General features: G+C 43.2%; 1 protein-coding gene across 1 annotated transcript in view; it reads right to left on the bottom strand.

Annotated features, from left to right (window-relative positions):
- CYP3A5 (cytochrome P450 family 3 subfamily A member 5) overlaps positions 1 to 16,901 on the bottom strand; it is a 40,631-nt gene extending 23,730 nt beyond the window's left edge. Inside the window, exons 1-4 of the mRNA XM_012759054.3 lie at positions 16,729 to 16,901; positions 4,477 to 4,570; positions 2,260 to 2,312; positions 609 to 708 (exon numbers count right to left, since the gene is read on the bottom strand). Coding sequence (XP_012614508.2) covers positions 609 to 708; positions 2,260 to 2,312; positions 4,477 to 4,570; positions 16,729 to 16,799 — 318 coding nt within the window. The 5' untranslated portion in view covers positions 16,800 to 16,901. The remainder of the gene's footprint in view (positions 1 to 608; positions 709 to 2,259; positions 2,313 to 4,476; positions 4,571 to 16,728) is intronic.
- Between the last annotated feature and the right edge of the window lie 853 nt (positions 16,902 to 17,754).

Consider the following 17,754-nt stretch of genomic DNA (forward strand, 5'->3'; position numbering starts at 1 on the left):
AGCACGCACAGAATGGCCGGGACCTGACCGGGGAGCCGACCTTGTTGTTGGGGCTGCCCACACCTTTCTGGTCACCTCTGGGATAGTAGCTGTCACAATGGGACAGATGAGAAAGGCTGCTTGTCTTCTTTACCACTCTGCAAGGAAATGCATGGGTTGTGCAGATACGCTGCGTAGCCACGCCCATCACTAGGTCTTATTTTCGGGGTAGGGCTTATATTGTGCAAATGCTTAGAAATCCTGCTAGGGCTTATTTTATGGGTAGGTCTTATTTTTGGGGAAACATGGTACGAATGTGATAAAGTTGCATAGAGCTACACACACATACACATCTACAAAAATGAGGACACATAACACTAAGGAAATCTGAAAGAGCTCTGTGGATAATATCAATGTCAATTTCTTGTAACTATAGTGATAGGAATATACTAGATTTATACCGATGCAAAATGTTACCACTGGGGCAAACAGGATGAAGTGTACATGGAAACTCCCTGTACCTTTTTTTTTTTTTTTTTTTACAACTTCCTCTAAATATATCAGTATCTCAAAATAAAAATTTAATAAATAAAAAAATAAAGATATAAAGTTAAAACATGGATGCCTACCCGCCGGTTTGTGAAGACAGAATAACACTCTTTCACTAGCACTGTTTTGATCATGTCGGGATCCGTGATAGCTAAAACAGGCCTTCGACCATCATACAACCTGTGTCAGGAAAACAGAGCTGATTAGACTCTACAAGCCTAATTCTGCAGCTGCAGCCACACCCAGGAATCCAGACTCTGATCCTGACATTACATAATCTATGCCCCTGTTGTATGATACACAGCAACATTAGGTCCTAGTTCAAGTTAGGGTAGGACACACAGCAGGGTTTTGACCACAGAAGCCCCTGGAGTCTTCACGGAATGAAGGGAAATGTGGCTCAAGTGGGGAAGACACATTTAAATAGCTCCTTTACTAGATTATGGTTAGAAATAACAGGAAATCTTTTGTTCTGAGGTACGAAGGAAGAAGCAAATCCTTCTTCCACCTGCTTGTAGTGTACACAAGATTGCACATCTTCTGTGCCTCCTACCAAGCCCCCAGCAGCTCTGAAAAGGGAACAGCTGCTGCAGTTGGATGAGGCCACCCTCAAAATCATAAAGTCCATTAGCCCACTGGAGAGCACGGTGGTTAAATATATTTCGTATGTCTTCTTCAAAGTCAATAGAATGGAGTAGACAAAAAAAAACTTGAACATACTTCTCTTGAAAGTCTTCACTTAAATTTAAGAAACAACACAAAAGAAAGCTCCACATGTGCAGAGAAAGGAAAAAATAAAACAGATTATAAATGATTTCCCAATCTCTTCATCTCTGTCTCCCAGCTGTTCTTTCAAAAGCACATATTAATTCCAAAAATTTAATTTAAGAATTTGGCTTTATTGAAAAATGAATCACCGTGGGAGGAATTTAATGCCATGCATTTATGGGCACATATTGGAACAGTATGAAATGCTGCATTTCATGCAATTGAAAGTAACCTAAGGTAGGAAAAAAGGAGAAGAGAAGAAAAGCCAGTCACTGGACAGAAAATGATGCTGGGAGTTCCTGGTCAATCAAACCTGGAGAAAAGTGGCCACCTGCAACATTCTCAGCCTCATTGAGACTGCAGAAATCAACACCTGGTGGCCTATGGAATTCTTGGTGGGATAAGCCTCCAAAAGGTTTTCAATAGAGAGTGTCAAAGTTGTCCGAACCAAAATGGCATCACATTGATGTTATAAAAATAAATAAAACCAGACAGATCCTGGGAAGGTTATGAAGAGAGCATTCTTATGCTTGCATGCCTTAAAACAAAACTGTCACTAAATACTCTGGAGAAAGCACACCTTGCACGCAGATCACAGTGTTCTTGGAGTAAAAGTACTTCAGGGAGCATGTCCAACCTTGGACTGGTGTCCCCTTGTTATTGATCTTTGTAGCTACGGATAATTATTTCAAAATAGTTACGTTATCCTGCTCATTTTTCTCTTTAACAACCTTTTTCTTCCTTTACGTCCCTGAGTAGGCACATAGTTTGCTTTAACGTGCACATTTCCATTGCAATGCTTTACTCCCAAATAAATATCTTTTCCTTTCAGAGAGCCTCTCTCTGTTATTTTGGTTGATAGCAGCTTTATTCTAAGAGGCTCTAGGCTGAGATTGTCCTTCGTATGTGGGGTACATCATCATAGCAGTAAGTCTATCCAATGGAAGTTTCCAGAATACTCACCCCCACATGTCCCCATACTTTTTGTAACATTCGTCATCAAATTTCCAAAATCCCTGGGAGGAGAAACAAAATAAAATTCAATTGTTATTTTAAATATCCTCAACCCTGCCTCTAATTGGGGCAGAAAAGAGTGGAACCTGAAGAAATCGGGCTCACTATGTTTCACTGGAAGTTAGAGGAAACCTTTTGTTCAGAGATGTTCAGGGGAATGGGGGGATATAGAGGAAATAATTGCAAAGGATGATTTAATGTCACCCTTGAATTTTCTCCAAATATTGTAGATACAGAATGACTTACCCTTGTTTATAAGTACTAAATAACTCCCCGTATTTCTGAAGTTTTTTTGCACATGAATGTATCCTTTCTAACATCTCATAACTTTCTGAATGATTACCTCCATGGGCATGTGAAGAAACTGTGGCTGAGGGAGAGTGAGCAAGTGTCTAGGAGGATGCACATCCTTTCATCTCATTCAGCATCCTTTTCATTTATCTCAGGAGCTTTCTCTAGAATTCTAGTGGAATCTAGAAGCCAAAGGCATCAGGGACCTCTTTGATCTACAGGTTTATCTCAGTCTAAGGCATGTTGCTGAGTGAGAAAATGAGTAACGAGTGACTGAGGAAATGGCAAAAAGGGCTCGCCTCCTGTTGTCCAATTCAAAATGGAAAAGATCAGGAAACGCAACTTCCTCACATAGGACAAATTACCACACTTGCTGCAAGTTCTCACTTCTGCAGCTTCAAAACAAATCTGCCTGTTGCTGTGTTTCAGTTGTGATATTTTCACTATGCAAAATAAGGTCCCATCAATATGGATTTTGGGATACACCTAGTAAAGCGCTGATATGAACATGGTGAACAAGGTATTATTGCTTTTGTAGATGGAAAAATATGGAATCTTAGGTGGTAGTTAAGCAAGAAATGCCTGAGTAAGAAGAATTAGAATCTGAGCAAGAAGCCTGAGGTGTGTGGAAAGGAAACCGGGGCCAGAGAGCAGCCTGCACACAGGCTTTGCTGGTCACCTCATGGATGTGAGCTGATGACTTTATGTTCAGGGGCCAGGCCCTGGGTGAAGAATTAGCCACAATGGCTTGGCCAAAATTCACAGTCCCATGACACTTATAGTACAATTAATTTAAATTCTTAGTAATATTTGTTATGTTTTGTTTGAGACAGAGCCTTGCTCTATTGCCCTGGCTGAGTGCAGTGGTGTCAGCCTCAAACACTTGGACTCAAGAAATCCTATTGCCTCAGCCTCCTGAGTAGCTGGGACTACAGGTGCACACCTCCATGCCTGGATAATATTTTTCTATTTTTCATAGAGATAGGGGTCTCGCTTTTGCTCAGGCTGGTCTCTAACTCCTACCATCAAGTGATCCTCCCACGTCTGCCTCCCTCAGTGCTTGGAATATGAGTGTGAGCTGCCACTCCTGGCCAATTCTTGGTAATTTTGTCAAATCCTTTCCTTTCTAGACATTTTGCAGAAGCAAGTCTGCTTTTGTTAAAACAAAACAAAATTAATTTCATGGCTAAGTATCTGAAGTCAATGGACAACCAACACCTTGTCTCAGTTATATCCACTCCCTGCTCAGACTCACCCAGAGGGTGCCGCCTTGCAAAGAAAAGAAACAAAGCAGAACTCTCTTGTTCTACCTGATAAAGTTCCAAAATATACCATGGACAGCAAAAGCTGGGGTACAACTATGAAGTACCTAGAGGGAATTTAGCAGTTCTTGAGATAATTCAAGTAGGTGCAAATTACCCCATGAATACAAGGGCTGCATAATTAAGTGAAGTTTCCAACCTGTGCAGAAGGAAGGGAAACAAGGCTATTCAATTGCTCTTGCTAAACAAGAAAGATTGAATCTGGTGCACATAGCCACTACTGGGGGTCCCCCTTCCTGCATGTCTCCTAATATTAAGTATGACTGTACCTTCCTGTGAATACGCACTAGGCAAAAAGACTTTGCTCGCAAAGTCTGAACATCAAGCCCTGAACATTAAGTCCGGATCTGCCAGAGATCTGGGCGGTTCAGCTGAGCCAAATCTGAGAATCCTGAGAATAGACAACAGAGCCCCGGGGTGAACGTGGGGTCTACCCATCATTTCTGAAGTGTAAAACCTCAGAACTTCCTCCTCAGGAGGGGTATTTTTACCTATGGAATAAGCTGGCATTTGCAACTATAAGAAGGAAATGAGAGAGTTCAAAAAAACTCACCTTGCCGTAAGACAGAACATTTCCCACAATAGGCAAAGGTGTGGGCCCAGGAATCCCCAGCTTCTTAAAAAGTCCATGTGAATGTGTCCCATATCTATAAAGTGAAAGAGAAAGGCAAGTAATAGGGATTGTGGTTTTATAGATACGGGAGCTGTCCAGTCACTGACTAAGGAACTGCCGTAGCCGATAGAGACAAGTCCTGCCTAGGCAACACCTAACAGCTGCAACGCCAACAGCAATAGCTACATTCTCCCATCATCTTCTCTCCTGCCTCCTTTGTGAAACCCACCCAAAGTCAAAATGATCAGCTAAAAGGAGCTGAGATCTTCACAGTTGAAATCCTGGAATGAATACTTTATAAATTTCCCCCAAATTGAATGCTCCTTGAGTGGTTCAGCCTGGAATTCTTTCAGGGCCATTCTCTTATGTCCATTTAGTAAATTAACTCTTCCATGATTTGGAAATTCTTGTTCTCAGGAGAAAATTTGTAAATTTTTTTCTTCTGTTCCAATGATGTGATTTTGTGTAAGTGCATGTGCTCAATCACACAGGGTTACCAATAGCCTATGGTGACACTGCTCTTACGGTTTGCTCTGAGGCTTATGCTTTCCCTTCCCTATAAAATCTGACCCCGTTTTAAGATCTGGCCCTTCATAAAACCAGCTTCACAAGAAGGTCTTAGAGGAATCACAGGGTTCCCTATTTTTATATAATGACAATGCTGTTCAAGGCTTCCATGGACTTGTAGAAAAGTGAGCACATTGTATCTATACCCAAGTATCGGTGGTCAGATGATCTGGTTAATTTGAGCTGTAGGGAAGGATGGTTGACCTGTATGTTCCCAGAATGACACTCCGCAGAGGAACCAATGACTGCAGGATCCATTCCAGGCCCTTCCTCCCCTTATGGAATGTGGTCCTCCAACAGGTGATCCCTGAGAAGCACAGGGCCAGGCACACTCGTTTTTCCCAGGTGGCCAATTACAAAGCAGTCATTTTACTGCCTCTGCACATCAACTCCTCTGTAGGAAAATCCATTGACGTTGGTGTAAACATCATTGTTGTGTCATGTATGGCCTCCTCCAACTGGGGCTTCTGGATCCCTGCAGACCTTCCCACTCTGGTGCTACTGAGTCATTGCAGATGGGAGGAAGTAGAGAAGGTGAGGAAAATGCCTCCCAGGCACTGGGCTAACCTTGAAGCTTCTAGGCCCACAAGGTTGGCCCTATAGAGGCAAATGAGGAAAGTATGGCTGAAAAGTATGATGTGTACAAATGGTTCTAAATTTCTAACAAGCACTTTTAGCTGAAAGAGAAAGGCCTTTCAAATTTTAGCTTTCTTCTTCTTTTTTTTTTTTTTCTGAGACAGAGTCTCGTTTTGTTGCCTAGGCTAGAGTGAGTGCTGTGGCGTCAGCCTAGCTCACAGCAACCTCAAACTCCTGGGCTCAAGCAATCCTGCTGCCTCAGCCTCCTGAGTAGCTGGGACTACAGGCATGTGCCACCATGCCCAGCTAATTTTTTCTATATATATTAGTTGGCCAGTTAATTTCTTTCTATTTATAGTAGAGACGGGGTCTTGGTCTTGCTCAGGCTGGTTTCCAACTCCTGACCTCGAGCAATCCGCCCGCTTCGGCCTCCCAGAGAGCTAGGATTATAGGCATGAGCCACCGCGCCTGGCCTGATTTCTTCTTTTTTTTTTTTTTTTTGAGACAGAGTCTCGCTTTGTTGTCCAGGCTAGAGTGAGTGCCGTGGTGTCAGCCTAGCTCACAGCAACCTCAAACTCCTGGGCTCGAGTGATCCTTCTGCCTCAGCCTCCCGAGTAGCTGGGACTACAGGCATGCGCCACCATGCCCGGCTAATTTTTTATATATATACCAGTTGGCCAATTAATTTCTTTCTATTTATAGTAGAGACGGGGTCTTGCTCTTGCTCAGGCTGGTTTTGAACTCCTGACCTTGAGCAATCCGCCCGCCTAGGCCTCCCAAGAGCTAGGATTACAGGCGTGAGCCACAGCGCCCGGCCTGATTTCTTCTTTTTTAAAAAAATCTTTTTTAATTTCAGCATATTACCAACGTACAAATGTTTAGGTTACGTATACTGCCTTTGCCCCACCCAAGTCAGAACTTCAAGCGTGTCCATCCCCCAGACGGTGTGGACTGCACCCATTAGGTGTGTATATGCCCATCCCCTCCTTCTCCCTGCCATGTGCCTGACACCCCATGAATGTTAAGTGCACTTAAGTGTTGATCAGTTAGTACCAATTTGATAGTGACTACATGTTATGCTTGTTTTTCCATTCTTGTGATACTTCACTTAGTAGAATGGGTTCTAGCTCTATCAAGGATAATACAAGAGATGCTAGACCACCATTGTTTTTTGTGGCTGAGTAGAACTCCATGGTATACATATACCACATTTTATTAATCCACTCATGTATTGATGGGAAATTGAATTGTTTCCATCTCTTCGCAATTGTGAATTGTGCTGCTATAAACATTCTATTGCAGATGTCCTTTTTATGGAATGTCTTTTGTTCTTTTGGGTAGATGCCCAATGATGGGATTGCTGGATAAATGGTAGTTCTACCTGTAGCTCTTTGAGGTATCTCTATATTACTTTAGACAGAGGTTGTACTAGCTTGCAGTCCTAGCAGCAATGTACGAGTGTTCCTATCTATCCTCTTTCATGCCAACATTTATAGTTTTGGGACTTTTTGATAAAGGCCATTGTCACTGGAGATAAGTGAAATCTCATTGTGGTTTTGATTTGCATTTCCCTGATGATTAGAGATGTTGAGGATTTTTTCATATGTTTGTTGGCCATTAATCTGTTTTCTTTTGAAAAGTTTCTGTTCATGTCCTTTGCCCAAGTTTTGGTAGGGTTGTTTGAATTTTTTCTTGCTGATTTCCCTGAGTTCTATATAGATTCTGGTTACCAGCCCTTTATTGGATGTGTAGCATACAAATATTTTCTCCCATTCTGCAGCTTGTCTGTTTGCTTTTGTGATAGTTTCCTTAGCTGTGCAGAAGCTTTTTAATTTGATCAGGTCCATTTATTTATTTTTGTTGCTGCTGTGATTGCCTTTGGGGTCTTCTTCATAATTTCTTTGCCTAGGCCAATGTCTACAACAACTTCTTTCTTCTTGATAGCATAAGATGCATTATGTTACATGACATAAATAACCCTAAAACATCCCACATAATTGAATTAAGATCTTATTTCCTCTTCTTTACAGGTTAGCCTTTAGGTTAGTATAATTTCCAAATATTCTGTACAAATCCAGTAAATCTTTTTTTTTTTTTTTTTTTTTTTATTTTGGCATATTATGGGGGTACAGATTTTAAGGTTTCAATAAATGCCCATTTCCCCCCCTCCCCCCAAAAGTCTGAGTCTCCATCATGACCATCCCCCAGATGGTGCACATCTCACTCATTATGTATGTATATACCCGCCCCCCTCCCCCCTCCCACCTCCCCAATACCCTATTACTGTAGCACCTGTGTGTCCACTTAGATGCTACTCAGTTAATACCAGTTTGCTGGAGAATATATCTGGTGCTTGTTTTTCCATTCTTGGGATACTTCACTTAGTAGTATGGGTTCCAGCTCTAACCATGAAAATATAAGATGTGCTATATCACCGTTGTTTCTTAGAGCTGAATAGTACTCCATGGTATACATATACCACATTTTATTAATCCATTCTTGGATTGATGGGCACTTGGGCTGTTTCCATAGCCTTGCGATTATGAATTGTGCTGCTATAAACATTCGAGTGCAGGTGTCTTTTTTGAAGAGTGTCACTGGATCATTTGGGTAGATGCCCAGCAATGGGATTGCTGGATCAAATGGTATATTCACTTGTATCGCTTTAAGGTATCTCCATATTGCTTTCCACAGAGGTTGAACTAGTTTGCAGTTCCACCAGCAGTGTAGGAGTGTTCCTCTCTCTCCACAACCACGCCAGCATTTGTTATTTGGAGACTTTTTGATAAAGGCCATTCTCACTGGAGTTAAGTGATATCTCATTGTAGTTTTGATTTGCATTTCCCTGATGATTAGGGATGGTGAGCATTTTTTCATATGTTTGTTGGCCATTCTTCTGTCTTCTTTAGAAAAGTTTCTGTTCATGTCCTTTGCCCACTTTTTAATAGGGTTATTTGATTTTTTCTTGCTGATTTTCGTGAGTTCTAAGTATATTCTAGTTATCAGTCCTTTATCGGATACATAGGATGCAAAAATTTTCTCCCATTCTGTAGGTTGTCTGTTTACTTTCATGACTGTTTCTTTGGCTGTGCAGAAGCTTTGTAGTTTCATCATGTCCCATTTATTTATTTTTGTTGCTGCTTTGATTGCCTTTGGGGATTTCTTCATAAACTCTTTGCCTAGGCCGATGTCTAGGAGAGTGTTTCCAACATTTTCCTCTAGAATTCTAATGGTTTCATACCTGAGATTTAAGTCTGTTATCCAGCGTGAGTTGATTTTTGTGAGAGGTGAAAGGTGTGGGTCCTGTTTTAACCTTCTACAAGTGGCTATCCAGTTTTCCCAGCACCATTTATTGAAGAGGGATTCTTTTCCCCAGCGTATGTTTTTGTCTGCTTTGTCAAAGATGAGATGGCTATATGAGGATGGTTTTATATCAGGATTCTCACATCTGTTCCACTGGTCAATAATCCTATTTTTGTGCCAATACCAGATTGTTTTAATTACTACAGCTTTGTAGTATAGTTTGATATCTGGCATATTAATGCCTCCCAATTTGTTTTTGTTGCCTAGAATTGCTCTTGATATTCGGGGTCTTCTTTGGTTCCATACAAAGCGTAAAATTATTTTTTCTATATCTGTGAAGAATGCTGATGGGATTTTAATAGGTATTGCATTGAATCTGTAGATCAGTTTGGGTAGTATAGACATTTTAATGATGTTGAGTCTGCCGATCCACGAGCATGGAATGGATTTCCATCTGTTTACATCCTCTGCTATTTCCTTCCTCAGTGTTTCATAGTTCTCCCTGTAGAGGTCTTTTACCTCCTTGGTTAAGTATACTCCTAGGTACTTTAATTTCTTTGTTGCTATTGTGAAGGGTATTGAGTCTTTAATTTGGTTTTCGATTTGATTGTTGTTGGCATATACGAATGCCTCTGATTTCTGTGTATTGATTTTGTATCCTGAGACTTTGCTAAATTCATTGATCAGTTCCAGAAGTTTCCTGGTTGAATCTTTGGGGTTTTCTAGATATAATATCATATCATCAGCAAACAGTGAAAGTTTGATCTCTTCTGCCCCTATTTGGATACCTTTAATTCCACTTTCCTGTCTGATTGCTGTAGCCAGGACTTCCAGTACTATGTTGAATAGAAGTGGAGATAGTGGGCAGCCTTGTCTGGTTCCGGTTCTAAGTGGGAATGCTTTCAGTTTTTCCCCATTCAGTATGATGTTAGCTATGGGTCTGTCATAAATGGCTTGTATCATTTTTAGATATGTCCCTTCTATGCCTATTTTCTTGAGTGTTCGTATCATGAAAGGGTGTTGAATTTTGTCAAAAGCTTTTTCTGCATCTATTGAGAGAATCATGTGGTCTTTGTTTTTGCTTCTGTTTATGTGGTGAATTGCATTTATAGATTTGCGTATGTTGAACCATCCCTGCATTCCTGGGATGAAGCCCACTTGGTCATGATGGATTATTTTTTTGATAAGCGTCTGGATTCGGTTAGCTAAGATTTTGTTGAAAATTTTTGCATCTATATTCATTAGGGATATTGGTCTGTAGTTTTCTTTTTTTGTTGGATTCTTTCCGGGTTTTGGTATCAGAGTAATATTCGCTTCATAAAAGGTGTCAGGGAGGTTTCCATTCTTCTCGATGTCATGGAATAGTTTCTGCAAGATAGGTATTAGTTCTTCTTTGTAAGTGTGGTAAAATTCGGGTGTGAAGCCATCTGGACCGGGACTTTTCTTTTTAGGGAGATTTTTAATTGCTGTTTCTATTTCAGCTGTTGAGATTGGTCTGTTCAGGGAATCTATTTCTTCCTGGTTGAGCCTAGGGAGGCTGTGTGTTTCTAGAAATTTGTCCATTTCCTCCACATTTTCCAGTTTGTGTGAATAAATATCTTTGTAGTACTCATAAATTATATCTTGTATCTCTTTGGGATCGGTTGTGATATCTCCTTTTTTATTCCTGATGGAGCTTATTAGAGATTTCTCTTTTCTGCTTTTCGTTAGCTTAGCCAGTGGCGTGTCAATTTTGTTTATTTTTTCAAAGAACCAACTTTTTGTTTTGTTAATCTCCTGAATAGCTTTCCTGTTTTCAATTTCATTTAGTTCTGATTTGATCTTGTTGATTTCACTCCTTCTGCTGGGTTTGGGGCTGGTCTGTTCTTCTTTTTCCAGCTCTTTGAGTCGTTTCATTAGATTGTCTATTTGTGATCTTTTTGACTTTTGATTATAGGCATTTATGGAGATAAACTTTCCTCTCAGAACAGCTTTAGCTGTGTCCCAGAGGAGTTGATAACTTGTCTCTCCATTGTCGTTTTCTTCATAGAAGTTTTTTATTTCCGTCTTGATTTCTTCATTTACGAAGTAATCATTTAGTAGGAGGTTGTTTAATTTCCACGTTTTTGTGTAGAAATGTGAGTTTCTGTTAGGGTTGATTTCTAGTTTTATTCCATTGTGATCTGAGAAGATACATGGTATGATTTCTATTTTTTTAAATTTCTTGAGATTTACTTTGTGTCCTAGGATATGGTCAATCTTAGAGAATGTCCCGTGAGCTGATGAGAAGAACGTGTATTCAGTGGATTTGGGGTAGAATGTCCTGTAGATGTCAGTCAGACCCAATTGTTCTAGAGTTTTGTTTAAGTCCATTATTTCTTTATTAATTTTCTGTTTGGAGGATCTGTCTTGAGCCGTCAGTGGGGTATTGAAATCTCCAGTGATTATGGAGTTGGTATTAATCCATTTGCTTAGATCTAGTAAGGTTTGCTTTATGAAACTGGGTGCACCCAAGTTGGGTGCATAAATATTTAAAATTGTTATCTCTTCTTGTTGAACTGTGCCCTTCACCATTATGTAATGACCCTCTTTGTCTTTCACTACTTTTGTTGGTTTAAAAACTAAATCGTCTGAAATTAGAACAGCCACACCAGCCTTCTTTTGGCTTCCACTTGCCTGGAATACTGATCTCCACCCTTTTACTTTTAGTCTATATGCATCCTTGCAGGTTAGATGTGTTTCCTGAAGACAGCATATACTTGGCCTGTATTTTCTTATCCATTCAGCCAGCCTATGTCTCTTGAGTGGAGAGTTTAAGCCATTCACATTTATTGAGAGAACTGATAGGTAAGGTAAATTACTGTTCATTCTCTTGGGTTGGATGTTGTTGCTTTGATTTCTCTGTTGAGCCATAGAGATATCTGGCCTTTAATCATTGGGTGTTGGTTTTTTTTGTTGTTGTTTGTTTGTTTTATTTTTTTTATATTCGTGAGTTTCTATTATGGTGTTCGATGTGTAACACTGTTTTGAGAACTTCTTGTAGGGCTGGTCTTGTCTTGGTGAATTCTCTGAGGCTTTGCTTGTCTGGGAATGTCTTTATTTCTCCTTCATATATGAAGCTTAGTTTTGCAGGGAATAGGATTCTAGGCTGGGCATTGTTTTGTTTCAGAAGAGTGAGAATGGGGCCCCAGTCTCTCCTTGCTTGTAAAGTCTCATTAGAGAAGTCTGATGTTATTCGAATTGGCTTTCCTTTATATGTTACTTGCTTCTTTTGTCTTACAGCTTTTAGAAGGGCCTCTTTAGTTGATACTTTGGTCAGTCTGATGACTGCATGACGAGACGTCCTCCTGTTTGCATTGAATCTCCCAGGGGTCCTCTGGGCTTCTTGAACTTGTATATCGAGATTTTGAGCAAGGCCTGGGAAATTTTCCTCTATTATATCTTCAAAAAGCTTGTCCAGCCCCTGAGTGTTGTCTTCCTCCCCTTCGGCCAACCCAATGACCCTCACGTTAGGTTTTTTCACATAATCCCACAGCTCTTGTAGACTTTGCTCTTTTGTCTTGTTTCTCTGCTGTATTTCTGTGACTGATTTATTTAATTGGAAGGTGTTATCTTCAAGCTCTGAGATTCTTTCTTCTGCTTGATCCACCCTGTTCTTGAGACTTTCCACAGTATTTTGTAGTTCCCTGAGTTGATTCTTCATCTCCAGGACTTCGGTTAAAGTTTTCTTCACTATGTCAATCTCTTTGTTGTACCTTTGTTCCATTTCCTGGAGGTTTTTTCTGTTTTCTTGGTGTTGGTTATTGAGTTGTTGTTGCAGGTCAGTGAGTGTTCTTATGATCCACATTCGAAATTCCTCTTCTGTCATTTTAGTTGCCAGGTTTTGGTTGTTGTCTGTTTCTAAGGGGCTGGTGCTCCTCTTTGGGGGTGTGTTTTCCGTTTGTTTCTTCATATTTCCGGAGTTCCTTCGCTGATTTCTTCCCATTTTGCTCAGTTGTTGTTTCTTTCCTTTAGGTTTTCGTTTGGGTATTCACACGTCTAATTTATTTTCTGAGCCGGTAGGTGGAGTTGCTCTCTGTCAGCAGCCTTCGCTGGGGTGGTGTCTGCAGGTCTCTCAACCCGCTGGGGATCCAGCAGTCCGAGATGTAGAGGAGGGGAAACAGCTAATTACCCTACCCCTCCTGCTGGTCTCCTTAATTACACAGGTGGGAATAGATGGCAGGAACTGGAGCAGTTCCTCTCTCAGCTCCACCCCCAAGGTGGGGCTAGAGACTTTGGAACCGAAGGCCCAGCTCCAAGTCACCAGAGTGTGTGGGTAGTAATGTCTCTCTGTCTTGTATTCGCTGAAGCCTGCTTCCTACAAGGCTCGGCTCTGCTCAGGCAAACTCCAGGGCCTGGACACCGAGCACAGAAGACCTGTGCAGACAGAGATTGGCCAGAAGCCGGCAGGCCCGTAGCCAAACCCTGGGAACCCCGTCTTCTGTCTCTTTAATTGCACGGGTGGAGATAAGCGGTAGGAATGGGAACAGTTCCTATCTCAGCTTTGCCCCCAAGGCAGGGACAGAAACTTTAGAGCCAAGGCTCAGCCACAAGAAACAGGACGGTGGTAGATGTAAAGACGCTCTGCCTTATAGCAGCTAAGGGTAACTTCCTTCGTGGGTGTCTCCTGCCAGGCAGGTTCTGCACTCTGGACACAGAGCGCAGGAGACCTGTGCAGTGAGAGATTGTCCTGAAGCCAGACCCACCAGGCCCCTTGTTCTGTCTCTTTAATTCCACAGGTGGAGATAAGCGGCAGGAATGGGAGCAGTTTCTATCTCGGCTCCACCCCCAAGGCGGGGATACAAACTTTGGAGCCAAAGGCCTAGCCCCAAATCCCCGGGTGTGGGGGTCCGTAAAATATCTCTGCCTTATAGCCACTGACGGCTGCCTCCTGCAAGGCCCAGCGCTCCACACTCTGGGCGCAGCGTGCAGGAGACCTGTGCAGGGTGAGACTGACCAAAAGCTGGCAGGCAGTCAATGGGACCCACCTGTCCCTGCCTTTTGTCTCTTGAATTACCCAGGTGGAGATAAGCGGCAGGAATGAGAACAGTTTCTATCTCAGCTCCGCCCCCAAGGCTGGGGCAGAGACTTTGGAGCCCAGGGCGGGGCACCGGGTCGCAGGAGAGTGTGGAAGGCACCCTTTCTCTGCCTTAAATTCGCCGAGGGCAATCAATCTCCCCTGTAGCTCTGCCCCATCCAGGCAGGGTCTACTCTCTGAGCACAGAGTCAGTGCCGCTTGTGCAGCAAGTGACGGTCCAATATCAAATTGGTGGAGCAGCGGCGCGTACCGGCGCTTTCTCTGCGCAGCCTCTCCAAACCCCGAGCGCAAGACCGCGCTGGAATGCCGAGTCAGCGCCGGAATGCAGGGGCGGAGCGGTGGTGCCGGAGGGGCAGAGGGAGGGGGGTCCTAATGGATCAAGGAGTCTAACTTTGTGCACTCTGACCTCTCAGTGCTATCCCAAACCTCCTCCAAATCCAGAGTCAAAGCCTCCTGCTGTGTAAACTCCCCTTACTCTTGACCTGGGAGTGTTCGGCAGGGAAATGCCCGAGCAGGCTCTGGTTCCTGCTGCGCGGAGAGCGGCTGCTGCGCGCGGACCCTCCCCCGCCTTAAACCGCGGCCGGCCGTTGTGTGCTCTGGCGAACTCAGCGCGTTCCCTACTCTAGTCTCTTCTCCACACAGCTTAATCCCGCGCTGCCACTTCTCACCAGCTTCAGGCACCTCCCGGCCTACGTGGGAGTGGAGCTCGGTGTGGGAAGGGGTGTGTCTCAGCGCCGGTTAGAGGCTGGCGCCACTGCCCGCCGGCAGCGGCTTAAGCCGCGCCTCGCTCCCTCCCTGATGTGTGCCTCCGAAACCCCGAGTTTTGCGGGAGAATGATCGGTTCACCTTTGCTTTAGGCTGTAGATGATCTTATCCTTCTATTTCCTGTTGAGTGTCTTCAGTCTGGCAAAGCTGGTCTCGTGGAAGTGTGGATCGCTGGAGTGTGGCTATCCGCTTTCTTCACTATTTGCTCTGGGAGCAGAGAGCCAGGAGGGCACCCCTACTCCGCCATTTTCTCCTCAAAATCAGTAAATCTTATAATATGTGAAAAAATAAAACTGAAAATTGGTGTGAAAGTACGTGCATTTGAAGGACCAGCAGAGGCAGCTCACCTAGGCCCACATGGATCCTTCCCCCAGAAGAATTAGTGGAAGTCTGTGCACCAACTGCTAAAACCAAGATGGCTTTGGTTATTCCCACTCTAGTTCTTTCCTTTTTTATTTTAACCATGGCAAACCCATTAGACTCTCTGTTTCTGAACTTCTACATGATACATGAGCTATCACGTTAGGCCATGCAATAATAGTTTGTCAAAAGCATTGTCCCCCAAAGAAAGATAGAGGCTAGTTTCTAAACTCGCATGGGACCATATAAAGCAGAGGATGGGCTGGGTGAATTTCTTAGCTTCTTTCCAGCTCTCCTCCTTTTAGTAATGTTCCTTTGGTATAATGAAGGCTAAAATCCAAGGATTTCTCTTGTGCTTAATTGTGTTGCCATAAATAGGGCATTGTCTATGCTACAGCTACTGACTCCTGGGTGCACCAGTGTCTTCTAGAGCTAAGGTATTGTTTGCCAAGCTGCCTTAATGTCTACGATAAGTTCACTACCAGAGACACCACACACAGAGTGACACGGATGGTGTCCTTGTGCCTAGGCTTTAAGCAGGTGATATGCCAATCCATCTGCCATGAAGTATCTCTAATGGGGGCCAGGAACCACAAGGATCCCTGGGGGTGGGGCACTGAGAGATGAGGAATATTCTCTCAGTTCATCCTGCCTGCTCCCTGGGTGCCTTTTATATCCTCACTGGCTCGCAGTCTCACAGTCTCACATAGTCCTTTAGACTGACAGATTAAGATAACCTAAATTAGATTTTGTGGCTCCTGCATTTCAGGCCTCTTGCAGATTAATATCAGGGGAGAAACAAAACTCTATCCTAATGCTAACCTCCCAGACACTAGAAAAAAATGGTGAAAAAAAGAATAAAACTTCAAGATTTCCTCTAGATCTCCTCTGCTCTAAGTATCCACCATTTAGAGGTAAATAATTCTGAATATTACTGAGTGGAGGAGTTGAATTATAGGAGCAAGAGGAGTTCTGGGTTATAGCACAGAAATGAGGTATAAGCAAGGGAGAGCCTCCCATGAAGTCTGGGGCACCCCATGGTGTCTGTGTAAATCGTGATGGGGTGGAAGGCAGGGGAGAAGGATCCACTCAGGTTTACAGGGAACAATCCCTATATACATATCTTGCAGTGGACACAGAACCCAGAAGGGAAATTTAAAGAGACAATCACCAAGCCAACTCCTCCTGTACCTACAATCCCCTGAGCTTGGGAAGTGGGTGAGGATGTCAAGCACACAGTGCCCTGTTGTTTGTAATCTGCTTCTGCTGAATTCTGGTTGATTAGTCTAGGTCCAAACTCATGGTCAATTAGAAATCAGCCCCAGGACCAAATGCTGTCACTAAAGACTCCTAGTTAGAGAACTTGGTTGATGGATGGTGTAGGGGGAGTTTTATTTATTCCTTCCACAGATCTACATAAGATCAACAACCGTATATTTTTGTAACATCCAACATTTAAGCAATATCCTTTCAATTATCTCCTTTTATCTTCAAAACAGAAAGAGGGGCCATATTGTACCTCATGTCTAAAGTTACAGAATAGTAGGGCCTGGACAGATACTCACAGATAGAGGAGCACCAGGCTGGTAGCCAGGAGAAACCAGGTTTCCAGGGCAAAGTCTGGGATGAGGTCCATCTCCGCTTTCTTTCTTCAGTTGTCTTCTCTTGAGTTGTTTTCTGAGCTGTGTGCTGCTCTTTACTGGGCTTCGTGGGCGGAGGTTCCCTTCCCAGCACAGAGGTGATTCAGTGGGGCTGGCTGAATGTTTATGTGCTGGAAAAGGAGGCAGGGCCAGAGCTGCAGCCAATAGCAGGGCCACCTGTGCTCCAGCTGAGTCATAGGAGCCCTCTCCACCTTGGCAGTTGGCAAAGAATCACAGACACACCCACGTTGATCTCCTTAGAGTTCATAGTCCATAGGAAACCATAGAAACTCAATCAGAGTTATCACTAAGTCCAAAGATTATGGGTTCATATTATAAACTCAATAAAGCCAATGACATTAAATCTCCTCTAATATGCCCTTATTTTCAAGGCGGCCCTCATTTTTAAATATGAGGAATGCATCCAAAGAAGCTACACCTACAGATCTTTACCCATGCATTTTCCTCTGCCTAGACTGCCCCTGAGTTCCCTGGAAGACTCCTACTCATCCTTCAAACCCAGGAATACAGACCCTTCTCTTAGAGGCTTCCCTCCCCATCCTTCCCACACAGCTATCACCATTTCCTCCTCTGGGCAACTCCGATCTTCTATTGTCCACTCTACTCTCTACCGCCATTGTGGGTTTCTGCATCTGTGACCCTTAGCAGATGGTGAGCTTCTCCAGGGCACAGTTCTGGCCCAGTCTCTTACTTTTCACAACTATGTCCCCAGAACCTAATAGAATGCTTCACACAGTGGGCATCCAAAAAGGCTATTGGAGTTGAGCTCGTGAGATGGCTGGGCCCCTGTGTGTCCTTTCCTTCTGACTGTCATTAACCCACCACCCTCCTCAATTATTAATCCAGTAAAAGCGCTTGGCTGTGCCTCAGTCCCCATATCTGCATGTGCAGGCTGATCAACTGTAGTTCTGAAGGCAAGAGGGCTCCTAA

The sequence above is a fragment of the Microcebus murinus genome, chromosome 19 (assembly GCF_040939455.1).
Source record: "Microcebus murinus isolate Inina chromosome 19, M.murinus_Inina_mat1.0, whole genome shotgun sequence".
Taxonomy (NCBI): Eukaryota; Metazoa; Chordata; class Mammalia; order Primates; family Cheirogaleidae; genus Microcebus; species Microcebus murinus.